Source organism: Artibeus jamaicensis, unplaced genomic scaffold (genome assembly GCF_021234435.1).
Source record: "Artibeus jamaicensis isolate MK-2021 breed Jamaican fruit bat unplaced genomic scaffold, CSHL_Jam_final scaffold_833, whole genome shotgun sequence".
NCBI lineage: Eukaryota > Metazoa > Chordata > Mammalia > Chiroptera > Phyllostomidae > Artibeus > Artibeus jamaicensis.
This window is the reverse complement of record NW_026522056.1, coordinates 19010001-19037799: the sequence shown is the minus strand read 5'-3', so window position 1 is coordinate 19037799 and position 27799 is coordinate 19010001. Positions and strand designations below refer to the sequence as shown.

Sequence of the window (27799 nt, the reverse complement as noted above, 5' to 3'; positions counted from 1 at the left end):
CTGACACCACATTAGAAAACACTGACATTCTGAAATATGCCTCACTTTTCTAGCTATTACCAGAAATGTTACTCAAATAAAACAATTCAATGGCAGACCACAGAAAAGGGTTATTAGAAATTAACCTGCTGAACACCGATACATCCTCAATTTGACAACTGGCGGGAGCGGAATATAAAGACAAGGGGCAGTCTTATGTGACACAGTCCGCAGTGAAACAATGATATAATCAAAAAAGCTGTTTCAAATATGAATTTTGTAGCTTAATTTAACTCCATTACTCTATCTCTGTCAAACATTTTGGGGGTGTGTGGGGACACAAAGAATGAAAAAGGAGAGAAAATAAAACAGATGATAACTAAAGTGGTAAAAGTGAAACTGGGGAGAACTCCACATCTAAGATCCACTCTAATGAGTGTTCTTGAGACTTCCCCCTTCGGTAAAAAGGGGACAATTACAAAAGCATACAGAGCCAGGACATGTTAGAGAAGAATGTTGGTTACGTAAAAAATACAGAGGCAAGCGTGGGCTCTGGCAGACCCCTTCTTTTCTCCAGCACAGATACACGTGTGATGCGTGGTATACACATGTGCAGCACTCACCGTCAGAGCATTTACACGAATACTCTTCCGCTGGACAGACGCCCATGCTTCCCTTCCAGGAAAATACTGAACGCCTAGCAGGTGAAGCAGCAATGTCTGTGTCCAGTCTCACTGAGAGGATTCACGCAAACACTGAGCACTGCTACAGTGACCTGGTGCAGCTCGTTCTATTTTCAAAGCCCTTTCGTGACGTCATCCGATCACCAGCCGGCCTTCAACGGGCTGCTATACGGTGGGAGATGCAGTTCATTAAAGGTGAGGAGCTCGTGCAGTATGACAATGTTTACAACTATCATTTATTTTAAATTAATCACATGTAGAAAGTCTTAATGAAAGAACATTACATAAGAGTGAACTCTGTGGTACTGAAACTTTATGTTGGGGTCAGTTCTCAAGGCAACAGCTTTCTGTCAACTGCTGGCCCAAAGCTTTTGTTATGGATATTTGAGACTGGACAGATAAAATGAATGGGTAAGATGATTAAAACTCTTTTTATATACAAATCATTCATTTGTAAGTAAAGGACTGCCCTCTGTGCCTTACTGGAAACCCCAATGTGAGGAAAGAGCCAGCCACGTGAAAACAGGGAGTGACGATCAGAGCTGTGCAGCTGGCACAACAGGAAATGCTGGCTCTTCCCGGCGAGGTGCCTGGGTAACCACATTTGCACGGTGAAATAAATAAAATCCAGAGCCAATTGTTTCTTTGACAGATGAAGAGTGACCTGCTTATATTAAAGAAAGTTTAGCAATAAGCCAGAAACATGCCAGTCTAATTCTGAGTAAATATGAGACTGTTCTCCACATAGTATATAAGGTGGATACAACTAAGAAATAGCAGAACAAGCCTGCGCTGTAAGGAAAATGGTCTCAAGTTTAATAAATCTCTGGATAGTTGCTATGCCATTATTTTTCATGTCCTGATTTCTTTTTTACAGCTAAAATAGTCAAATAAGCCACAATTCTGGAATAAATTCTAAAGCGTAAATGAGTATGGTAATTTAAATGAAAATGCAATTCAGGGTCATACACAGGATATGCATTTATTACCAGTGAAAAAGCATTTACCCAAAGTGAAATGTTACAAAATACAAATAGTACTGAGCTCACTATTCAGGCATTGTATCTCCTCCTGTGTAGGGTTCGCTCTCCTTCTGACCTTGTCCACCTCCCATTTCTAACCAAATTTTTAACTTATAAATTAAGACAGACAAAAAAATTTAACGCCTAACCCTTTAGCAATAGCTCCTGGGAAAAACACGAAATGAGTTATTTGTACTAAATTACCTACTGAAATAGAAAACACCAGACTAGATTATAGCAGGTATAAGTCCAATGAGCAAGTCTGATAAGGTCCGTAGGCACTACAACAACCGAGGTGTAGGTACAACTTTTCCACCGTATCGATCTTTAATATGCACGCAGAGAGACAGAGCCACGACATGTGAGGCTTGGCTTGAGTACGGAAATGAAGTTTTCCCCTCTTCCCGAACCATCTAGAAAACAAATACAGAAGTGAACTACACGTGATGTAACTCACTGTTTGTTTCCCTGATGCCAGGCCAGCTGGGTAAGAACTCCTGATTTTGCAATGAGAGTTTTCTGAGTATGTTTTGTTAAAGCTGGAGATACACATCTCGTATAATGTAAATTAAGTAGCAATACAGTAAATGTCCTCAGAGGAAAACACTCATTTAATACTTCCTGATTGGACACTGCAGTTTCATAATAAGGTAACAACAGGCTGGTAAGAATTTTTAAGGAATATCAACCAAAGTCTCTTCAGTCAACCTTTAGCAAACTTAAAAGATACCTGGGGTAAATAACTGTTAACTGGTTCTATGAACATTGCAGGGTAGATGGCTGGTTTGGGAACTCAAGGTAACCATCTTTTAAAAGCTGGCTGACTCGGGGATGAAGGAGCCACACAGATTCTTGTTCCTCGGTACCTCACCTCTCTCACTCCACGCAGAAGCAACTGCTACACTTAGGTTGTGAGCTGCCATCTCAGTGAGTTTATCCGAAGGCACACAGAACCTCCGCATTCTGGTACGCACATTCAGCTCTGTTAGTCCCTATCTGAAAGAGCTCAGTTTTTCATTTAAAATTAATCACAATGGTACTTGTGTCTGTGCAGAAAGACTCTCTAATTTTATACAACTTACTTATTTTTAGATGGAGGCAACACAGACAGAAAGTGAAATCCTGGGAACTATCTAATGGGTACTAAGACATGTTCTAAACTTACTACCCCATCTGAACAGAGCATTTCGAGTCATTAACTTCGCAGATATCCTGGAAACCTGCACAGCCTGCCCTATTCTTAGGAACAGGAGTAACACACGGGATATCTAAGAGCACACCAGGCTGACAGCGGTGACACGGCGATGGCCAGACTACAACAAAGGGGGAAACTGAGGCCACTGTAATAGCACAAACAAGAAAATACTTAGAAAAAAATAGTGTACGTCTCTCACTCTTGACCACTGCTCTTCTCTGAATGGCCTAATTATATAGAACAGTGACTTGCTGTATAGAATTTAACATAATTTCAAAAAAATGTTTACAGTTAAGTCCAAACTTTATTTAAAACTGCATTTTAAATTCAACATTACCAAACACCACAATAGCGGGGGGCGGGGGGGTGCGGGGGAGGAAAAACAAAACAAAACCCCACAGTGTATCAAGGCTTGAATCTGTCCCCAGTTTAGTTTCTTTTGTTTTAAACTGCCATGGGCAGAAATTCGCACACTTATCAAAAATGCAGTGTCAAACTAATTTACATTTTTATACAGATCAAAACAGATGTTTATTTAGAACATTTCCATATATGCACTGACTCTGTAAAGAGGGTTAGATGAGCCTCTGAAGATGTTCATGTGCTCTGGGCTCCCACTGTTTCTGAAAAACAGAATAATAATTAATGTCTTATAAATTACTTACTGAATTAAGATACTACTAGAACTTAGGTATTTGTGTCTTCCATTAATTAAAGCACTCACTTTCAGTATAAAGTTATTACGAGGAAATACCATCGCAGTTTGCCACAACTCCCTGATGTCACAGCAAGAGCTGTGACAGGTGAGGGTCTGTTTCAGATGCAGACTGACCAGGTACTTCCAGTCTCCCTTCATCTCAAAACAAAGCAAGCGAACAACCCACTAGGAGAAAGAAGGCACTCTAAAAGAAGGGTGGTTCTGAGAGAAGAGTGGAGAGGAGACGCCGGTGCGCCCAGACGCTGCAGGCACGAGAGGCAGGCACGGCGTGAGTTGCAGCCTGGACCAGAGCACGTGGTGCGGCTGAGACTCTAACAGGCGGAACCGGGCTGAAGACTGGCGAGCGCACTGAAGGTCTGACATCTGCTCTGCCTTCTCTTCACCTCATTTCCAGGAAAAAACCCTTACGTGGCTTTAATCAGTGGGTGAACTGACAGACAACATCAAGAAATCTTTTGACCTTGACACAGGAAATGCTCTCCTCTGAGTGGCCCGGGGCTGTGCTATCAGACCCATAAGAAGGCAATCTGGGACTATCACTTGGCTCTGTACTGAATCGAATTTACATAGAACCACCTTCAGAAAAATAGACGAGATTTAACTACCATATTACAAATCAAAATGTGTGTTTCTTTTCATAACCTTAATTATATAAGAATGTGCAGAAAACTGAACAGAGAAGGCAAAGTAGGAGGGAAGGACTAGTTGGGTGACAACCAGAGTTGACGAAACTAGCAAATGTACAGGGAAGGATGTACTACAAATAACAAAGGCAACAAACAGAGAAAACCAAAAGTAATATGAACACTGAAAGGAAGGGAAGGTCTAAATACTGGCTTTTCATTTAGAAGATGAAAACTGCTATCTGAATTGTTTAGATTAAGAAGATTTTGAAGGGCGTGGTTTTGAGATAGAGGGTCTCCTCCAAAACAGCCAACCACCAACAATGAAGAGAAATGGGGTCTCCACTTCCCTTTCTTACACCATGTGTGTACACCACTTCGCTAAAACCAAAGGTTTCTAAAATAGAAGAAATGATCTGATAATACCATTTTATAAATTAGGAAGCTGAACTAAAAATTTTGCAGGATTATGTTTTCTTTCCAATATATGGCTTAAATCTTCCAGGTACTAGTAGTGCATTAAAAACAAAAACAAAAACAAAATAATGGTATAAGAATGAATAATTTTTCAATATACTGTTAAAACTGGTAACTCGTACCAGGTTCTTTCAGTGTCTGAGAATTCCCAGCTAATTCTTCAGTCTGCATTTCACATAACAATTCAGCAGATAAATGGTTTTTCTGTTCTTCTTGTACCATTTTCTTCCTTAGATCTGCCTTTAGGATGAAAAAAAAAAAAACAATCATTTTCATCATAACAATATTTATTATATAAAGGTAAGTTTAATTAAAGAGAGTCAAATTACCTCTGAGTATATTGTCAGTTTAAGTGGTAAATCTTCAACTTTCACAAAGTCTTCTTCGTCAGATTTCTGACTTATATTACCAGATTCCGCTTCCTGCAAGATAAACAAATGATGTTGAATGAAGGAATCCCAGATTTAAACCAGTCTTCCATGCCAGACACAAAGGTGGACTCTTCTGAGTCCACACCAGTAACCCTATCATACTTGGTGCCCTAACACAGTCAAGCTCTGCACAAGAATGGCAATCTAGAGGTCACAGAGAGGGCCACACAACTGCTGGTTTGGGAAACACTCTGTGCTGTTTTCATTTTATTAAAAAAAGGGCTGGTTTATACAAGTTAAAGGGAGAAAAAGTAGCTATGTTTAGGGCTAAAATAATTAGAAGAACAGCTCTTGTTTCCTGGTATGTTTACAGAAAACATGAGGGCGATATCCAGCAGAATCTAAGTAAATATTTAGACTTTTAATATCAACTCTGTGGAGGGTGGAACAGAGACGAGGTATGAATTTAGCACTCATTTTTGTGACCACCTCATACTGTATTTTTCTGAAACTTCAATTCTTTTATTCTTTTAGTTCTCCTTTCTGATTTTTATCAGTTATCATCATCATACCACTACCCAAGTGTAAACTGTAGGTTTTTCTTGAAATATTTCTTACCCGCCTCCCTCTCTCATTGAGCTGGTATTTTCTATTCCCGTGATAATGGAGCCTCCTCGACCACACATTCCACACAGTTGCCCGATGCATCTTCACAGACCATGACCACAGACACTGGACTTTCTTATGCTAAAACATTCAGCAGTGCCCTGGCTGAAATTCAAATTCAAGACCCTCTACACTCCAACTTCAAGTTAATTTCATTGCAGTCTTCCATTTAGCAACTCTACATACTCATCAAATGACAGTAAGAATAAATCTAACGGGTATCTTTAGACCTATGAGTACACTGTTCATTTTTGCTGCTAAGACAAAGTATATGAAATACATATAAATCCAAGGACCCAAAAAATAACCTGCTTGCTATAAAATTAAATTGATACAAAGGTCCAGATTTGGTAGCATATTTTCTAGCATTTTTATGTCATTCAGTATATAGTGATACTCTACTGCTGTCAAATTACTTCCCATCCCAAAGTCTTTCGTGTGTATCAGAGACTTAGGAGACACCCTAAATACCAGAGTTGAGAAAGCATGTGTGAGGGAGTCATCCGATTCGAGTACCATTATCCCTTAGGTCTGAATTTGAAATGGACTTTCTCCAGGGCACCACCTGAAACTCCGGAGGATGGTGAAGGCTGGTGTCAAAGCTAAGGCTGAGTGCTTAGCAAGGCCACACTTCACTGCCTGCATCTGCAAGGTGGATCCAAGCCAGTGGTGACAACAGCCAGAACCCGAGGGGGTTGAGAAGGGAATAGGTAACCACAAGCTTCAGCTGAATGCGACTGTAACTTTTGCAGAAGACATATGTGTCAGTTAGATACCCAGGGAATGGAACAATCTGCCAGCAGCTTCTCCCTAAGTTTGTAAAACGTCCTTGAGCTCTAGCCAACCAACCCCTATAAAATAAACACAGAGACCGTGTTCAGGGTCACTGTCTCTAACAGAGGGCGACGTCCCCACTGGCCCCTGCTTTTCTTTAAACTGTGTTGTGTTTTCTAAATCTGTCACCCCCACTCAGGCACCTCCACTCCCCGCCGGTGGAGGCAAAACTCATCACTCTGGTTCTCAACATTATAAAACGAATAGCTTTTAGGTTTTGAGATAGTCACCTTAATTTCCTATTACCCTTCTGTTCAAGTTTAAAATAAGTTTGAATGAGAGATAAAAATAATCTGACAGTTTCTAGACCTAAACACAGAGTTGTATGTACACGCTGAAACTGTTACCCTGAAAATCAATATGCACAGAAATGACTTGCAGAAATATTCAGAAAGGTGATGACACCTACATAGTCATTCACTAGCACTGGGGAGTCGGTGTCAGAACTTCCCGCCAGGGAGCTTTCAGGAGTTTCCTGAGCAGACTTCACTTCTTTGACTCTGGGCACCAGGGTTTCAGTCTCAGTTAAGGGTAAGGGCAAAGTGCTGGGCTGTTTAGATGAATCGGCAGTCAGAGGCGAGTCCTTCTGGACAGTGCTATTTAGAGGCCGCTCATTTTCCAAGATGTTGAGGGAACGTGGTTTCACAGGAGCACTGTCCTGATCATCTGTCATCGAAGGAAAGTCTTAACATTAGTATAATGCAACAGCCGTTAAAACTTTATGACACCAAGTAAGGGCAACATTAAAATAAGCGTGTACAGGCTATTTAACCCCCCCCAAAAAGCAACTACACATTTTCCTTATCAACAGTTTCCAAATTTAATTAATTGGATTCATGTGGGCTTGTTTTAAAAATTAAACCCCTAACATTCACCAGACTTGTAAAAGGATTTTGAGGAGTAAAAACAGGTATTTTTAAAAACCCACGTTTCTATCTAAAGATGTCTACACCTTACAGAATTCTTGGTGTGTAAGTATGTAAACTTTTCTGTAATGACTCTGTGCAGAAAGCAAAGCCCTGTGTTTTCTACAACATTTTTAGGGGGAGATAGGGAACATACATTGGGTCAAAAATACCTTCAAACTTACATTAGCTAAGAATTTAATTTTTTTCAATTTTTGAGCAAGTAAAAGGCACTTGAGATATTAAAACTGAATAATCCATTTAGATTGCTTACCTTTACTAGCAGTGGTTTCTTGTTCTGATGGGACATTTTTGCTTTCTGCTGGTTTTTCAAGCTCCTGTTGTAGAACCTGGAAGGAAAAAGAAATGTCTCAACAGCGAGGCCTAATATACACGGTCACTAGACAGGAGGAGGTGACTAGTATGTGGCTTTTGTCCCGCCTAAGACCGTTATACAAATGAATTAAAAATATCCCCTGAAAGTGTTTCCAGGAGGCCGTGCCTGTGATTGCAATTTGAGGACAGCTAGGAAAAAAGGTTTCCTCATCTTAAAGAATCTCAAAATAATACTCAGGACTGGTGTATTATAGAGTCCACTATGTTTTATTATTTTTTCAGATCAAACTCTACCTTAAATAAAAGTTACATCTGTTTGCATGTAGATGCTAAGAGTGTGAAAGAGGGACTGACCAGGATGGGCAAAAGACAAACAAAGCCGAGTGCCTTCAGCAGTGGGAGAAAACAACTGAGACTCACCTCCTACTGGAAGTGCCAGATTTTAGGAAGGAATAGTGTGGTGGGGTGGGAGTCGGTGATGCAAAGTGGACGTTGGTGAATCTGTGAAGCTGTTTAAGGAAAATGGGGACACCTAGGTTCCCCCCCCCCAACTTGAACAGGAACAGGAGATTGTCAGAGAAATTAAACTAGTTAAATCTCAGGCCTGGGGGCCGGCAGGGGTAGAGGTGCGGTACAGAAAGCAGGAATGAGGACAGGGCAGAGTCTCCCACGGGAAACAGAGGGATTCAGTGCACACCTGTAGAATGAATGGTGAGACCCTCAGCCCCAACCCCATATCTAGCTGCAGAAACACCAGCAGCCAAGGAGGCACACCTCTTCCCAGGCAGGAGAGCAGGGCACCCCTCTTTGGAGAAACTAATACACCCCAGAAAAAAGACTAACAGGTGCTGACATTTCAAAAGGCTAATTGTCTACCCAACTGCCCTACAGTGAAGCCCAGAAGAAACCCAGGGGGTTTTTAGTGTATCACCACTCTGTAAAATAAGCACCAAAGGTAGAGTAGACATTTGAAAAATGTTTCTAGATGGTAGAAGCAAGAGGGTGCTGTAAAAAGTAACAATCATAAAAGGAAAAGAAAATGAGAAGATCAACCCACGGAAGCTACTAATACCCGATAATACTACTTCCAGACAGAAAGAAAAATGGTGAGAAATGAAGAATAAAAGAAAATTTATCAAACTGAAGAGCATGATAATGAAGGGTATGACAAATCAAAAAGACCCACTGAGTCCCCAGATGGTAAGTTAAACAAGGCCTGCAACAATGGAGCGTATCGTTGTAAAAAATGCAGACCTCCAGGAGGGGCAAAAGTTCTGGAATGGGAAAGAAAAAAACAGACACAAAGGATGAGAACTAAGAAAGGCGTTCACTGGCCTGCTCAACACTATTGAAAACTAGAAGACAGGAACAGCGCCTTCAAAAATCTGAGAGAAAAAATTTTCAACAGGGAAAAGTTAAGATTTTTAGACAAATCTCAAAATATTTATCTTTTACTCATTCTTAGAGGCTTACTACAAGATGTGTTCCACCAAAATGAGGTAATGAATCGAGAAAGAGAAAGATCCCATTCCAAAACAGCAATCTCCTACGAATGACAAAGGGGGCTCCCAGGCTAGTGGTGGGCGGGTGGCACCTGTCCAACCTGAGAGATCTCCACGCACAGGGATTTTAAGTATCTTCTAGAAACGTTTCAAGGAGGCTGTGGTTATAATTTCCAGAGAGCTAAGAAAAGCTTCCTTTCTCCTTAACCTCAAAATAGTACAGGGAACTGGAATATTACGGATTCCACGATTTTGTATTATTTTCAGCAGGTCTAAGAGCCAAACCTAGAATAGAGCAGGAAGGGGGAATGCTCCAGAAAGGACAAAAATGACAACTTGGTTTTTGTAGTAAATTCCATGGAGAGATTTATCCACCTACTGGAGGGCACAGCAAAGATTTGGGCATGTGTTCAAAGACAACTAGGCAAATAAATCACTGAGACAATCACTAAACTCAGGTAAAAAAAATGTGTAAGACAAAGCAATAAACAATGCATGAGTAGTTCAGTAGTCAGTAATATTTACATTTTGGTTGAATCTAAACATTTGGTTATATATAGAATTAACCAAAAGACATAATTACACGAGGAGTTTTAAGTGACCTAAAAATCTTTACCTACTATATTAACAGAAAGTTGACAAATAACATCTACTACACAAATGAATGAATAGACACAGATGCGTATTATTCAGAAATACAGAGGTAAACAGCAGAAAAACATACAAGTGTTGCTTCTGAGGCAGGATGACGCGGAGGTAATAAAGGGAATAATTTTATTTTGTTACATACTATTTCCATGATGGCTAGAAAAAAATATAAATCCGAAATCCAGACCTTCTGAAGTAATCTCATAAATTTTAGGATTTGTTACAAAAAAAAATACAGTGCTTTTTTTCTTTTAAATTTTATTTATTTTAGACAGAGGGGAAGGGAGAGAAAAAGAGAGGGAGAGAAACATCAATGTGTGGTTGCCTCTAGCACGCCTCTTGTTGGGGAACTGGCCTGCAACCCAGGCATGTGCCCTGACTGGGAATTGAACCAGCTACCCTGTGGTTCACAGGCCAGTGGCTCAATCCGATGAGCCACACCAGCCAGGGCAGAAAATACAGTGCTTTAAACACTGCTGAATACAAAAACAGTGTTTCAGATTTCAATAAGGATATTTAAAAAATTTGTATTCGTGAAAATGCGAACAGGGAAGCTGTAAATTCCGACACAGTTAAGAAGGATCTGCTTTCAGTGGTATGAAACAGGACAGGTGGGAGGTGTGTCACCGACACTGGAATACCTGGTCATCATGTTCGTTTTCTTCTGCAGTCTCAGTGTTAGCCTGAAGGGAAGTCTGAACATCTACAGGTCCCTCCTCAAACTCTTCCATTTCTTCATCTTCATTTTCATCTTCTCCACTTCCATAATTAGTCAATGCTTGGGTTTCAGCCTTGGACAAACCTACGGTGATTAACACAATCTGTAAGTAAATTTTCAGTACTTAACAGCTACGAGTTACTGCATTTCTCTATTGTGCAAGGGCTTTCATACACAACACCAGAGACCTTCTAAACAGTGGGCACTAGGAGAAACTGGTGCAGAAAGGACAAGTCCTTCAGTTGGGACCACACTGCAGTCCAGACTCAGAGCTGTGGGACCCCCAATTCCCTACCCGTTACACCCACCAGGCTGTTTCAATCACAGACCTACGAAGAACAAGGTATGACCTAGCAGGAAGGCTTGAAACTTACTAATAGACACTGGGCATTCCTCACTTTCTTCATCTTCCTCTTGATCGGAAACGTCAGACCTCCCGTTCTGGGGACCGTCACCATCATCTGCAGGCGTCTGAGTCTGCTCACCTGTCTCAGTCTCATCCTTGTCCTGGCCACAAACAAATTTGAGTAATTTGTTTTTCAAGTTGTTGCAGAAAGTGAAACTTTGTTAGTACTTTCATATTGCACTACTTCAAATTTAGATTTGCTCAAGTTCTCATAAAATTATCTCACAATATTAAATATTAAAACTAAGTGAATGTTTTGCTTTGACACAAATACCAAGAGAGACAGTACATTTTAAAAAGGTACACAGTAAGTCTATCATAAAAATTAGTAATAGTCATTATCTAATAAAAACATAGTCATTTTAGACAGTTTAGTTCTGTTTTTAAAAGAAAATAAAGGTTTGTTAGAAGAATGAACACTTGATAATATACTTTGCTCTCAAACATTAAGGTAAAAGCTGTTCAGGTTATTTAATATCTTGTTTAGAAAGCATTATTTGAAGGCATAAATAAGCGTGTACTTTGTCTTCCTCATCAATTTCTGCAGCAGGTGAGCCACGATCTCCTTCAAGAATCCTTCTGGCCTACAAGCAAGTCAATCAAACAAAATTAAGGGTAACTCTTCAGCATTACATTTAGGTATTCAGTCAACTTTAATAAATGCTGCATTTTGACCAGCATGCAAAGAGCTGAATGCGTCTTAGAAATGTAAATAAAACCCTTTCATTCAAATCTTTTAAAGTAACAAAACCAAAGCAACACTCCCCCATGACATCTCCTTGGACACCTGAGAGTACTCAAATGCATGAAGTCCAACACAGAAGTCTTGATCCCCTCCTTCCATAGGCTAGCCTCTTTCAGTCTTCCTAGTCTCAGTAAGTGGCCCTTCATTCAACCCAAATGTGCAAGTATTATCGACATTTAAACCATCAGAATGCCTTGTGACTCAACCACTTCAGTGTACCAGTTGTTGCGCATTGAGAGCCAAAACACGCCGTTTCTTACCTGGACCACGGCAACACCTTACAACTGGCCTCTCTGCTTCTTTCTCTACGTTCGTCACGGTATGTACACAAAAACTTCAAAGTGTACATGAGATAATGTCACTCCTCTATTTCAAACTGTCCCATGGATTTCCATCATGCTTAGAACAGAAACTCCCTGGCACAGTCTCTAAGTCCCCATAACTTGGATTTATACGCCTCTGTGAATTCGTATCCTAAACTCTTTAATTCAGTTAATGTGTTCCTGCCTCCCTGGCCTTCTCTGTTCTCCAGACTAACTGCTCAGTCCTGCTTTGGAGTCTTCATACCTCAATCTGTTACTCCTAGAAAGCTCTTCCCCTTCACCATCATTGTAAACTCCTTGTCTTTCACGCCTTTGCTCATATTTCACCCCCTTAAAAAGCCTTGTGAGATTGCCCATCTAAAGTAGTCCTTCTGATTACTTACTATATTATACTGTTTTATTGTTCTCAAGCTCTGATCAATGGCTGAAACAATCTGAAAGTCTTTACGTCTAAAATAAAAATATTATAAAAAGTGTGAAACAGATGGCTTGCCTTTATCTGCTTTAGATTTAAAAAAGAAGGGTTATCCCTTTGTTTTTGGTCCTGACCTGGTTTCCCTTTCATGATTAAAAGTAAAGAAAACGGTGCAGATCTAGGGAAAAAGGCCCCTTGTATGGCTCAAGCCGAGAAAAAAAAAAAACCATCCAACTTCACACGTGACCCAGACTAATTTAACAGGGTATACAAAGCCAGAGGAGTGCAAGGCCCAAGTCATGACTCTCTCTCACACACACACACATGCACACGCGCACACACACTGTTGGCTGGAGTGACACACACAACTGGGGAATCTACTGGGACAGGCAGCAGCTGAAGCAGGTACGTTCCTGTCGCCTCTTCTCTGCAAGCCTGAGTAAGTGACAGTAACGTGAACTGGTATCTGACAATGTACAGTAAGTGCATCATTTCCTGTCTGCATTCCTGATCTGTAGTCACTGATGCTACCACCAAGAGTCTGTATGGAATGAGCATATGTATTGATTTAGAATCTGATTAACTGGTATCACTTTAAAACTACTTTTCTGAGGTCATGATTTTAGTTATTCATAATAATCAAGAACTAAATAAATGCTAATTATAATTACTTCTAAAATTAAAATGGATGTAATTTACCTCTTTGGCATAAGACTGTATCACTCCAGCTGCTTCTATTTTCCTTTTGCATCTCTGTTTAACTGACATGCTATTATTATCCAAATCTTGCATGAGCTTAAAGAACGCCAGCTCATTAAACAACACTTCCGATATCTCTACAAGAAGATCCTCTCCACAGTCTTTCAGTTTCCTGCCAGCAAATTTTGCCAATGAATCCTATTCAAAATAACCAAATCACTTTAAGATTAGAGTAAACATCAATTGTGGACACGGCAATATAAATCTGAATTATAATACTCATCTAATAAAAAACCATTTTATTACTTTTTAGTATTAAGAAACTTTTAGTTCTATTCAAGCTGAAATACAGCATCATCAAATGAACAACTCTGCTCTATTTGAGACACTTTTTTTTTTGACAAAACTGCTTTTCTTTTTTTTCTTCTAAAAATACAGAGTACACTATTTAGAAAATAGGCAAATAACTATGACGTCCAGTGCCCCATCCCCTCAAAAAACTACCGTATCTAGCACAATCATGGAAAGGACAAATGCTGGTGTCTTGTGGGGAAAAAATTCACTGAACAGGTTTTGTAAGGAAAAAAGTAGAAGAAAGTAATTGAGGCTCCAATTCATGAAAACCTTCAATACTCTGAGGAAAATGTAATGTGCACGCCTCTTACTGTTCACTTAGGTCCCCTTGTGGGGGTGCAGGGAGGAATGGAAGAAAGAAAAGCATCCAATGTTCTGAGACGCAGGGAAGTATCTCATATCCAAATTAATTATTTGGGGATTTGCCCACAATTATGATTATAGTAGGCAAAACTGAGGAAAAACGCATGGACGTTGATAAACAAAAAGTATTTGAACTACACAGACTTTCTCTTTCAGACCGATTCTAAAATGGAGTTTCTTCCCCACAGAAATAAGCTAAAGTTATAAACACATATTTATCTAAAAGTTATCCTAAAAACCCTTAAACAATGCATAAAACCACTGATATTTTATAGTCCTTATAAATTATGTTAGTTCTATTAAATTAAATAGAGCCAGAATGATTTAAAAACTGTATAGAATTTATACTTGTCTTTTAAAAAAGGGAAATTACAGTGATAGGAATTTGCATCAAGCCTAGGGTTTTTTTTAAAAATTTATTTATCTTTAGAAGGGAAGGAAAGAAGGAGAGAAACATCAGTGTATGGTTGCTTCTGGTGCATCCCCTGCTGGGAACTGGCCCCTGCTGGGGACTGGCCTGCAACCCAGGCATGTGCCCTGAGTGGGAATCAAACCGAGATCTTTTGGTTCGCAGGCCCGTGCTCAATCCACTGAGCTACACCAGCCAGGGCAAGCCTAGGCTTTTAAAAAATTAGCAAAGTGATAATACTGTCTCCAAAACCAATTTAAACACAAGAATAGGAAGAAAGAATTTTACAGGAAAAATCTGCACGAAAATTTAAAAAAACACAGTTTTTAGTTTGGAATAACAAACACACATCACTGGATTACCTCAATGGGAAAATATACAGGTGAGTTTAACTGTAAGGAGTTTTACATGTGGTGTAAGGTATCCTTACTTAACAGGGTTTTCTCAAGCTTGGCACTTACTAACAACTCACTAGGTGCTCCATGCCTCCTTGCCCATCGTGACAAACAGAATGCAGACACTGCTAATGTCTCCTCGGCCAAAACTGCACCCCTGCCTCCTTGAGAATCACCACTTTAACGTGACTTCAGGTCACTGTCACAGCCTAAGAAGTCTCCACAACCAACAGCAGATTCTGGCTTCTAAAATTTTGCAGATTGGTAAAAAATTATTTGAGAAAACTTTCTAACCAGTTTGACCTTGAAATTTCTTACTAAGTAGCAGAAAAATCAAAACAAGATTTTATTAGAGTTGGGATAGGCCTTGGAGGTGATCAAATTAAATGAAGACACAGGTCCTAATAGCATTATTTTTAACCAGGTAAAGGAATAACCTAAAAAGTATTATATCACCCCAAACAGCTGCTAGATGGATAGTTATTTGAATTAACTGTGTAATGCCAGGAACGGCAAAAAAGGAAATCTTCACTGGGTGGTACATATTTTTGTCGTACGAGTAAAAACCCTTACCTGTAATATGCTGCCAAGCTGTTTATGAAAGAACTTCACGAACTCTTTGCTCTCGTCGTTTTGCTGGGTTAGAGTGAGCACCATGCGCCTCACCGAAGTCAGAAGTTGAGGAGAGCAGACCTCGTCCATGTGCTCCTGAGAAAAGTCCTAGGCGGTTAGGATACAGACTCACCCATCGTTCAAAAAGTATCAACCCACACAATGAGGTTTCGGTTGTTTGCATAAATGCTTCTCAACTTTCTGCTACACGTTTGGAATTATTTATTATTCCAAACCCCCACTCTAGACACTTCAGAAGGTCTGTGAATTTTGACTCACTACAGCAGAGCAGCCAGTAAAAGAAACTGCTGTTTCAAATCCTTTCATCACTTTCTTTCTGTTCCTGAAGGAGACCCCCCCCCCCGCCATGGTTTGCACACTGCCGGCCTTCCTGTTCACAGCTGAGTCCAGCCCCTCTTACAATCAGTCTCGGGCGTCCCTCGGGCTGTGACACGGCGGCGGCACACTCGTCTCTCCGCACCAGGTGCGGTTAGTGCCCTCCAGCATCCGCGTCCCCATTAACGAGACACATAGCAAGACATCAGAAACCGTTTTCAGGGTCAAAATGACCCCTAGGTGTTAGAACCACTGTCCTATCTTTCTTAACAAGCCACTTTGGACAAGTCTTTTCTCCTGAACCTTCATTCAGAAACATGTTCAAACTACCCAATAACCCAAATCATGGTTAGCTTTCTGAGGCAAGTCCATAAAACACCTGTATCAAGTAACTTCAAAGTTCTAATCCCTCTCCCGCCACTAAATTCATTTGGGCAGGTCCTCTAACCTTTAGCTGGGTAACTTTGTATTTTTTTTCCTACATGAACGTGTCTTATGAGGTGGCCAAACTAGATGATATCTAAGATCCCTTAAATCTAAGGACTTAAGGTCATTTTAAAAAGACTCATGTGTTAAGGAGTCAGATGTGTGAGTCACTACAAGCTACGCATGTCCAGTAGATGACCCCTTCTCCGTATTTATGCCCCAGCACAGCGGCTGGCTCGCAGGAGACACTCGTGAACTGCTGAATGAGTGGTACCATGAAAGCAGCACATGCCAGGTGCTCTAAGGAGCTGTGGCAGCATGTCAAAGGTAACAACAAATACCTCTGAAGAAAAAAATGTTTCAGCCAGACAGTAAAGAGCTATTTTGTATTTCCAACAGCGAGGACCTGCACAAAGGGCTCAGGAATGGGAAATGCTGAGTAACTGAAGTGAGGGCCTGGATGAACAGTGGTGAGAGATGAAGGTGGGAAAGTGAGCCAGACCCTGGGATGAAGCTGCTTCAAGGCTAAGGAGTTTGCCCAGGAAACATGCATGCAACTTGAGGCCTATGCCGGCCAGTCTAGGCAACAGACAAGGATACGAGTCAAGGTTATGCTACTGGACGGAAGTAAGGGTGACTGCTCTTAAGGTGGGGGGGAAATCAACTTTTTTTTTTAAGACGTACTTATTTATTTATCTTTAGAGGGCAAGGGAAGGAGAGAGGGATAGAAATATCAATGTATGGTTGTCTCTCATGTGTTCCCTGCTGGGAACTGGCCTGCAACCCAGGCATGTACCCTGACTGGGAATCGAACGGAAATCCTTTGGTTCCCAGGCCCGTGCTCAATCCGCTGAGCTACACCAGCCAGGGCGGGAATCAATTTTTGACTCACCGGTGACAGAGGGAAAGACAGTGTGAGGAAGTCTAGCTCACGTGAATGTATCGTTGACATTAACAAAGAAGTTCTATAATCCTACCAAAAAAGTCACGATTTGAAGTGAAAATAAGACATGATAAAATAGTTTAAATCAAATCATTAGTTCTACTCATTTTAGAAACTTAAATGCTAAAATCAGTAAGGATATCCTTATGAAAAGATATCACTTAAATCAGACAAAAAATGGTAAATGCAATAAAGTTTCCTAAGTCAGGATGGTTGTATTCTCTAAGCATAAAGCAAAATTATTTAGAATTTTAACCCTTAGGAAATAGCTGTATATGTGAATTAAATATTACTATAAATATGCCTAATTTAACCAAAAAGACATGTTTAAAGCCATTTACTGAATTACTCACGATAAAAACAAAAATGTAAAAGAAAGAAATACTTTTGAGATATGTATGCCAGAGAAGAAGTGAATTCGCTTGGGGAAAAGGTTTTAATCTCTTACTTAAATGATCTACCTATCTATAAGAAGAATATGTGCATATTCTTATAAACTTATCAGAATATAAATTTCCTTTTGGGGGGAAACACATATTTTACAGATAGCAGTAAATGGATTCACAGAATAATTGGTGAAACTGAGGTATCTGTCTTATCCCCTCAGATTCCCTTTACCCAGACTCTGAAGTTCTGCTTGGGTGAAAACACTAAGACATTTGGAAAGATATTCTAGTAGGGAGATAGACACACGCAAATAATCACAACACTTTGTCCTAAGTGCTATAATAAAGGCATACACCAATATCCTGGGGCAGTGAAGAGAAGAATTCTGCCTGTCAGAACGTGCAAAAATATTTGGGCTGTGTCCTGAAGAGAAGACTGGATGACAGGCGGGAAGAGCCTTCACGGCAAAGGAGATGACACGGGCAATGTGCCTTTTTGAATGCTGCCCGCAGGACACAAGGCACGTGAGGAGGAATGGGTAAGAGGCCGAGGCCAGGCTACCAGAGGTTTTACGGACTACACTGTATCTGATCTGGATCCCTAACTACACTTCTCAAAGCCTAAAAAAAGAGCTGGATTAGTCTGAAAAATGACGGTTGAGGTCTGAAGGATCCGTCCGTTCACTTATTATATTAATTGACTTCATATGTATTTAACGAGTGCCTATTATACGCAGCTACTAATCTTAGCACTGGGGATAAACCAGCAACCGTAACAGATTTGTATCTCTGACTTCACAGAGCTTTCATTTTAACAGGGAGAGATAGCACAAAATAAATTAAGAAAACATTAAATATGTTAGAAGGTGACAAGCACCATGGAGATAAAGAAAAGCAGGCAAGGAATAGGCAGAGATTTGCTCACCTAAAGGGGAACACTTGACCAAAGACCTGAAGGGTTCCAGGGACAAACCACGCAGGTATGTGAAAGAAGAGCCCTCTAGGCCTAAGTACCAGGAAGGGCCAAGGCCTTGTAAGTACAAACCGGGCTAGCAGGAGTCTGAAAGTCTGAAGATTAGAAGAGAAAGCACACAGGGAGCCCCCTTCGGAGCTGTTAGAATTGCCCAGGAGAAGGCTAGTCTTCAGTTTTCACACGGAGTAATCTGGGCATAGATAGGGGACCCTCTCTCTCCTTTTGGCTATTCGGTAACGTCTGCAGGCAAAGCAGTCCCTGCAACTGCCTTCTCGAAGACCTCTCCTCTCACCATATTCCAATGAAAGCAATCCTTTCGGGAAAGAATGCAAGTGCGTGGACGACTTTGTCACCAGTGCCTGACACGCTGGACAGTGCAGTAGACTGTGAGATGAGCCAATGACAACTTGTTCTGTAGTCTGCCTATCGAAATGAAAGGACTTTTTGTTTCTAATTTTTTTAATTTCCATTTAAATTAGAATGTAAGAGAGTGCCATCTCAGGTACAAGCCTTATCTGTACTTTCCACTTCCGGCACTTTTTCTCTGGCTTGTTCATTGTTATTCAACAAAATCAATAACACTGCTTACCAGTCTCGTACTCTCACTGTTGGTAGAAATGTAAATTGTTAAACCTTTCTGAAAGACAAGTTAACATAATGTCTCAAAAGCTTTACCTTAGAACAAGGAATTTTATGTCTAACAATTCTAAGGAAATAAAAATAGGATGTATAAAAATTTTGCTAAATCATTGAAGTGATGTTTAGAATGGTGAAAAAGAATCCAGGATAGACATAAATATTTAACAAAAATAACTGATTAAAATAACAGAAAACTGTGGTCTGTGAACACCTGACCCCCAGGGCAGCCACCAGCCCAGCTCACTGTGCCATCCCACGCGGTCACCTTGGGCTCTCCTGTTTTGCATAATCACCAAGTGCTGACATCACCTTGTCCTGGGCCCAGATCTAGGTCCCTTTCTCTTATATAGTGTCTGCTTTAGGTAACTCCATCGACCATTAACAGGACCTGTTAATTTCCAAAATACATTTCCATTGTCTATTTCTCCCCATCTCTAGTACCACACCCTTAACTATTCTCCATCTGCTCTCACTGCGCTCCTGACCCCTATAATCAATCACCACACGCAAAACAGATTTTGTTTCTTGCTTGCTTGACCCTCTCTTGGAGTTTCCTCTTGAAACTCTGGACAAAATCCAAACTCCTGCTCATGGCCTATGATGTTCTACGTAACTAGCCCCTGCCTCCCTCTCCAATTTCAGCTCTCACCAACTTCCTACAACCACACGGGTCATCCTCTAGTTTCTTCAACAGGCCAAACTAGTTCCTCTTTTGGGCCCTTTAACTCTGTCTGGAATGATCTTGGTTTAACCTGGCTCCTTATGCACATCTTTCCTTAAATGCTCCCTCCTCAGAAGCCTTCCCTGGCCATCCAGTCTAGAACAGACACTATCATAACATACTCTCATTCTCTGCAGGGCACATATCATGATCTGATACACATTTACTTATCCTTTATATTCACTGTATTTTTGGAGGAGGGTCCATACTCTCACCCTTGCACACATGTTCCATGACGGCCAAGCCCTGGACTTGCCCACCAAGCCTGCCCTGAAGTAAGCCTTCTGTAAGTATTTTTGAATAAATAATGAACATTCTGTAACCATTAAAAGTATGCAGAAGTGACCTAGAAAGATGTTTATGGTATATGAAAAAAAGAGAACACACATATGTACAAAATATTACAAAAAGGTTAAAAAAATGTTGATGGGGCTATCTCTGAGTGACAGAATTACAAGTTATTTTTAGTTTTTCTTTTGTATTACATGTATTTTCTGAATTACAATGGAGTACTTGGTGTGAATTGAAAAAACAAGACAGTTTAAGAATTACCCCTTACCTTCAAAAATGGAATGACTTCTTTCATAATTGCTTTAATTTGCCGGTCTAGCTGCTGAGTATCAATTCTTGGACATGGGACGGCAGAGGTTTCACTTACAGGTTGCTGTAAACTATGATTTTCAATAGGAGTTTCTATTTTTTAAAAAAAACATATTAGCAAAATTAAGTCTGATATTACATGTATGCATCTATATAAAATTCTAAAGAACATTATTTTATGCTAAAATAATACAAAAAAACAGTGATAGTTCTAGCACCCCTAATAATTAATTAAGTGATTAAAAAACCACCAGTATACATCAGATGGAGTGTTACATTTTTGCACCCAGAACTATGATTTTTACTGTTAATGAATTCAACTACGCACCTTCTAAATCATTAACAGCAGCCCCGGCTGCAGCACCACCGTCATCCTCAATGATCTTGCAGGTACATCTCACGTTTGTGTTACTTTCAGCCTCGGTTTTCATTCGTTCGTACTCCCTCATCCTGGCTAATGCCTGATCCAAGTGAATCACAGTGTTACCTACGTATGGAACAGAAATGAGTCTCAAAGATACAAAAGCAAACTTTTTCATGTATTCCTCTAAATGCATTAACTAAAAGATGTCTGAGCACAGGGAAGGAAAACTGGCTTTAACAAGTTCTAGATATTGTACTAGATGGGTATTCGGCAAACATTATCGCGTTTATTTATTTAATCCTTAAGACAACTTCACTCACGAGGGGAGAATAGCACCCTCACTTTCAGAGAATTTAAGTAACCTGCACAAGGTTTCAGAGCCAAGTGCTAAAGCAGGAATTTAAATGCAGGTCTCTTAAGACTCTGAAGTCCTTATTTCAGTATATCATGTTGCTTCATTTAAATAGTACAAAAATAAATTCCAAAATGTCATGCAAATTTTGATGCAAACAACCTAACCTACAGCAATCAGTTGAGGTAAGGAAGACCCAAGATGACACTTCCCAATTATCTTCTACTTCAAAGCTAATGCTGAATGTCTGAGGGAAAACAGTAAATGAAATGAAACAAACAGGCCTCACAGTTGCTGGCAACTCAGAAAGTGGGAACTACTAATGCGGAATGGGTTTATCAGAGTGATATTCCTCTGTTATGAATTCAGTACTTGAAAGGCATTTCCTCAAAAGGGAGCTGGCCTTCCAGTCCTTGATAATCAGATTAAAGCAAAAGGAAGACAACTGTTTTGGCCACAGGTAGACAACTAAAGACAGGGCAAAGTTGGGCCCTTTGTAGTGGAAAAATGCCATTGAAATCATCTACGTCTTGTTCTCCTCCTACACACCCACACTAGAATGGGACATTGCCCTGTGACCCAGTGGCCTGCGGTCTGAACGACTGGATACTTGGGTTCCATAGGCTACAGCCTGGAAAATGCACCAAGAGGTACTCACACATTTCCTTTTCCCTAATCTTTTGAAATTCAGGATTCAGGGTTTCTTTTCTCTCCTTTTGAGTTACTCAACCTTTTAAAACTTCTATTAGTGAAAAAAAAGAAATGCAACGTGCCATGCCTTAGAATTACAAAAATTTCAGTTCTTCTCAAATGAAGACATTACCATTGTTACTGAGAATATGTTGAATGAAGGCACTGCTGCCTGTGAATTTTTCCCACGAACTGGAAAACTTGAAAGGGTGACCTTTCTCTTAAGGAAAGGAGATGAACATTTTCTGAACTTCTATCATGCATGCTAGAAAGTTCTGTATTTTCTTCATAAGAGCAAGTAAGTCAGAGCCCCACTTTCTCAGTATATGCAGAGTCAGAAATCTGAGAAGATCTGCCCAGGGTCGAAGAGTTAAGAGCAGAAGAATCCTGAATTTACTGATGGATCGATTTTTGAGTACCTATTCTACAAGAAGTTGCCTTTCTAGAATTCTGTTTCCTTATCAGTGTAATTCAAAGACTGTAGTAAAGTCATGTTCTAAGATGATAAAAAATTCTGCTTACCCAGATCATCTGTTGCAAAAGGCTCAAAATTTGAAGATACAGACAGGACACTAGCATTATCAGCATCGTTTTGCTCACTTATTTTATGTGTTTCTCTCTCAAAGTTCTTCTCAAAAGTTTCCTAAGTTATAGTTTTAAAACAAATAAAAATCACTAATATTTTTTTAAAAGTTGGATTAAAATCTTAACATAGAAACCATCTGCACAAAACTATACACTGAAAACCGTGACATAAACAAAAGGTGTAAAGCAGTGAACAGAGTCTGAGAGGACAACCTGCAGGACACTCGTCATTTTGTAGACGACAACACACACTAAATTCTAACTTGGAAAACTTAGTGCTGCACATTCCTTCCAGACCCGCAGGGAAACTCCCCTGCTCCAAACCCCAATGGTGCCCAGCACCATGCACTGTGCTATGCGGTTGTCTCATACCAGAAGAAAAACGTGACAGCATCATTCATGCTTTTTACATCAACTTTATTGAATTAGAATCTACAAACAATACATCCATTAAGTGCACAGTCTGAGTAGTTTTGAAAAATATATGCACCCATGTAGCCACCTTCTCTAAAAATAAAGACCATTTCTGCCAGGCCAGACCACCCCTTTGAAGTCAATATGCACGACAGCCCACTCATATGACTTCGGTCACCGCTGATTAGTTCTGTTCGCTCTAGACTTCGTATAAAGGAACCATTCGGTATGTACTCTTCACCATCAGGCTTCCTTCACTCAGTGTTTCTGACATTAATCCGTGTTGCTGTATGTTTCATAAGTTAATGAACTCATTTGAATGGTTGAGTAATATCCCATCCTATGGATATACCAGTTTGTTTATCCACTTATCTGCTGATGCTCCAGTTTGAGGCTATCATGACTAACGATGCTATGAACATTAGTGTACAAGAATTTTTTGAATATGTTCTCTTGCATGAGTACCTAGAAGAGAAATTGCTGGGTCACACGCCAAGTTCATGTTTACCTGTGTAAGAAACTGCCATACTGCTTTCCAAAGTGGTTGTACAATTTCACAAACCCACCAGCAGTGTGAGAGTTCCAAATGCTCCCTGTTCATACCAACACTTCTTATTGTCAACCTTTAATTTCAGCCTTTCTAGTGGGTGTGGAGTATATATCGTGTGGTTTTGATTTGCACCTGGCCATTTAAGTGTCTTCCTTCATGAAGCACCTGTTCCAATCTCTTGCCCATTCTTGACTGAGGAGATTGACTCGTAGTTCTTTATAGAACAGTCTGAATCTGTCACTTACATAGTCACTTGTCGGATACATGTACACCGAGATAATTTTCTCCTAATTTTAACTTTTGAAACAGAATTTAATCAGTTTCCCTTTTATAGTTAGTGCTTTCTGTCCTAAGACATATTGACACCTTTGCTTATGTGAAAATAAGAAAGATCCCCTTGTTCTCTTTTATAAGTTTCATAGTTTTCGCTTTTTCAGGACTCAAAGCACTTTCAAACTGACTTTTGTCTATAGCATGACTGGGGAACAGGGCAGCAGTGGGGCGGGGGTGTGAAACTCATTCTCAGTGAAGTTCTTTCTCCTAGCTACAGATATTCTAAAATTTTCTCTTAAATTATTAAATGAAAAGCTCTGTCCCCCTGATTAAAGAAAAGTCAGGTATCAGCAAAACTGCTTTACGAAAGGAAACCACTGTGTGGCTCCATCAAGTGAGACTTGCCGGTGGACATGCTTTTACCATGTTATGATGCCCGGAGTAGGAGATGCAGCGAGTCTCTCTCTGACTAACCCTGGATTCCTCATCCTCCACTTACAATTCTTGGATGCCTGCTTTTACTTCTCTTTTTCCTGAGTCTGAAGACTCCTATACACACTCTGAAATGTGTGTGTAAAAGCTCCATAAATGAAGCTCAAAGAACCTTGGCCTAGAAACATGGAGAATGAGACTCTGTCTGATATGGCAACTTTTAGTCATGTCCTGAACATATTAAGTACCATTTAAATTCAGTTCCCCAGTCCCACTGGGCACTGCCTTTGTAGCCATGGCTGCTCTGTCAGACGATACAGAGACGCAGCTTTCCCACCACTGCAGAAGTTCCACTGGACAGCACTGCTCCGGACGGGTGGGCACGAACACTAGGTGCTGTGCTGCCGCTGCCAATCCACTGACAGTAACAAAGGGAAGATGTTGGGGTTCATGCTAAATTTAAGTTTGGGATTAAACAAATAGAGAACTGACCTATTTATTTAAAAGTAATACTAACTATAGTTATTTATGCCAAGTCCCTAAAATTATGGCCTGAATCTCTGCAAGCCCCCACCCCCTAAATTCCCATGGTAAGGCCCTAACTCCAAACGTGACAGTATTAGGAGGTGGGGAGTTGGGAGGTAATCAGTCAGGTTTGGATGAGGTCATGAAGATGGAACCCCCATGATGGCAACAGCGTCCTTAGAAAGAGAGGAAGCCACACTAGGGCTTCCCCTCACTACCGTGTAGGGACACAGGTAGAAGGTGCCCATCCGCAAGCCATGAAGAGAGCCCTTGAGAAGAAGCAAATCTGCTGGCACAAGCTCTTGAACTTCCCAGCTTTCAGAACCATGAGAAATAGTTTTTGTTGTTTAAACCACTCAGTATAGTGTTTGGTTTACCAGCCCGAGCTGACCAAAGTACCTACTTACTAAGCAATAAAGTACCTTTACACTTTAACTTTAAAACCTTGTCAACATTGTTATAAATTGTAGCTCAATTTTCAAAATGTGCTATTAATGGTACAGACTAATGTGCTAGAATCTTTTAAAATAACTGGAAGTAATGCTACCTATAAAACTTGGATATAAAGGAAGGCACTAGAGTTAAAAATATAAAATCACTGCCCTGACTGGTGTGGCTCAGTCGTTTGGGCACCGTCTCACAAACTAAAAGGTCGCCAATTCAACTGCAGGTCAGGGCACAGGCTGCCTGGGTTGAGGGCCTGGTCTCCACTTTGGGGGCATATGAAACGCAACCGATCCATGTTTCTCTCCCTCCCCTCCCCTCCTCTCTAAAATAAATAAATAAATAGAGAAATAAATAGATAAATAAAATCTTTAAATTCTTTTTAGAATTCATGCTCTCCACAAGTTATTTCAATGCCTAATAAACTTTAACCTAGTATCCCCAATTATATATCTATCTATCTGGGCCAACTTCATTTCCCACATAAAAGAGTACAGAATTTTCAATTTGTCATAATAATGACTAATCGCAAGTAGCAATTCCTTACATGAATTTGTATTTGACATTATGAAGTCATTAAAACGTGTAGTTTTTAGTCACAGTTTACATGCATATTAGTATAGGAGTTGAAGCCTGGTGGAGACAGGTTTTAAGCAGAAAAAAATGACTTGAAAAAGTATTGTTTTAAACATAAATATAAACGAAAGAGCAAAAATCGAAAAAAAAAAACCTCTTCAACAGCCGTAAAAAAAATTACTATATGTGAAGAGTTAAGATAATCTTTTGAGAAAACACTAACTGTGCAGTAAAAAGTTATAATGTTAACACGTCAACGAAGGTCAGACACACAGTGATATGCTTTCACCTCTTTACCTTTATCAGGTATTTGCTAACCAATCACACTACTCTTAGCTATCGATATCCAGGTGCTAGAAGTGGCATTTAAAACAGGAATGAATTTGCTGCCCTACAATTTTTTACAACAGAATCAGGGTCTGCGCTTTCAAACAGGTGACTTCCAGACCCCGAGCACGTTACCCGTCGGTGCCCCTGCCACCAGCCACTCGGCATTTAATGGCGCCTGCCTGACACAGCGGGTCCTGGAAGCCATGCAGGTGCCATTTGGAGGATCTATTTATTGAAAATATACCATTTTCCTCACCACTTTTTCATTTCCTTTCTACTTTAAAGTTTTTTCGTCAATTTTAATACATTAAACTATATTTTTGTCCTGGATGACTTTCTTTTATCAAGGCTTCTCTTCCAGCCCAAAGACCTGTTTTATCTTTTATTTATTTATTCAAGGGTTCTGTGAGCTGACTGCTGTCTGGTTTACCCAATGTCGTAAAGAACACGACCAATTTTACTAAATGCCTACAATGAGTCAACACCTATGACAGGCAATGGAACCACCAATACAACCATTTTACACCTTATAATTGATCACCTATACACAATGCATTTGATTAAGTTTTAGACCTCACCCAAAATAAAATAATTACACTCAGCTTTTTAAAAAAGTAGAAAACCAAATATATTAGGTCTGCTCACAGTTTATAACAACCTATTGAACTTTTGTTTAGTGCATACTGAAATTAGGTATCGATCTCATTAATCACAATCAGCTTACATCGTCAGTAGTAGCAAGGCTTTCGCTGGGAGTAAGTTCTGAGTTTGATGCTATCCAAGTACCAGAATTCGCCGATGTTACATTATTTTCCCCTGCTTTCTCGTGGTTCTCAGAAATATGTGTGGATACTATGTCCTAAATAAGAAAATAATATATTGATGTAAAACGTAAGCTTTCAATCAAAAATATAAAAGCAGAACCAGATAAAAAAACTCAATACTCTTCACCTTATGGGTTAATTGTGAGGAAGAAATAACATCGAAGATAAAATACTGAAACTTTATCAAGGCTAAAAGGCATATAGAAAATAGATCAAAAGACATAAGGAACAAGGACACATTTTAATCTAAGAAAGCAACCAGATATAATCATGAAGAACAGCGACACTAGATAGGAAAGAAAAAACAATATTAACTGCCAGATACCTGCAAAGCATATAAGGCCCTCTGTCTTAAGTAGTCTGTATTAAGTAGCTGAAGCTCATGGAAGAGTTCAATAAGAAAATGTGGACGAGATTCATTTTGAGAAATTAATGTAGCTACTTCAGAATAAATAGTATCCCGCAAAGCTTCAAACATGGAAAAATCACTCCCAGTTTCTGGAAAATATAAAATGTCAGAAAGTTAATATTGATGAAATATATCCCCAACAATTTCTATTAACTTGTATTATTACTCTCATCCTGAAGTGACTTAAAAATCAGAACATACTTAATTCTATTTCAGAGCTTTTATAATAAAAAAAAATCTTAAAATTACTAAGATAAAATTAATCATAAGAAATACCTATATATACTATATAATAAAAACACATTTAAGTATATGAATAACATTACCTAGTGTTACTTGGATCATAACTGTTTCTCAATAAAAAAATTCTGGGAAATGTACATTTAATAGGAATAATCAGTGGAAATCTTTTAGCACTTGGATGAAATCAGCCCAATACAAATAATTTTCTTTTTTAGCTAATATGAACTTGTTACAAAGAAGGAAATTTGTACAATAATGAGAATAAACTAAATATTACCAATGAGAGTTACTACTTTAAGCTCTATCTAGTTATGTACAAATCCTCAAATCTCAACTATGACACTGTAGGGATAAAAAACTGAGTTT

At 39.7% G+C, this 27799-nt stretch overlaps 1 protein-coding gene across 24 annotated transcripts in view; it reads right to left on the bottom strand.

The window, feature by feature from the left end:
* Positions 1 to 1618: 1618 nt before the first annotated feature.
* The window catches only part of PCM1 (pericentriolar material 1), an 82917-nt gene continuing 56736 nt past the window's right edge, over positions 1619 to 27799 (bottom strand). For 22 of the 24 annotated variants that reach the window (XM_053659982.1, XM_053659995.1, XM_053660001.1 and 19 more), the window contains 15 exons: positions 27107 to 27279; positions 26682 to 26816; positions 22351 to 22471; positions 20751 to 20909; positions 20382 to 20515; positions 15360 to 15494; positions 13266 to 13463; positions 11605 to 11667; positions 11052 to 11184; positions 10601 to 10761; positions 7748 to 7823; positions 6978 to 7234; positions 5027 to 5119; positions 4820 to 4937; positions 1619 to 3502 (listed from right to left, as the gene is read on the bottom strand). In XM_053659982.1, coding sequence (XP_053515957.1) covers positions 3477 to 3502; positions 4820 to 4937; positions 5027 to 5119; positions 6978 to 7234; positions 7748 to 7823; positions 10601 to 10761; positions 11052 to 11184; positions 11605 to 11667; positions 13266 to 13463; positions 15360 to 15494; positions 20382 to 20515; positions 20751 to 20909; positions 22351 to 22471; positions 26682 to 26816; positions 27107 to 27279 — 1982 coding nt within the window. In that variant the 3' untranslated portion in view covers positions 1619 to 3476. The remainder of the gene's footprint in view (positions 3503 to 4819; positions 4938 to 5026; positions 5120 to 6977; positions 7235 to 7747; positions 7824 to 10600; positions 10762 to 11051; positions 11185 to 11604; positions 11668 to 13265; positions 13464 to 15359; positions 15495 to 20381; positions 20516 to 20750; positions 20910 to 22350; positions 22472 to 26681; positions 26817 to 27106; positions 27280 to 27799) is intronic. The other 2 variants (XM_053659992.1, XM_053659997.1) reach the window with 2 other exon arrangements.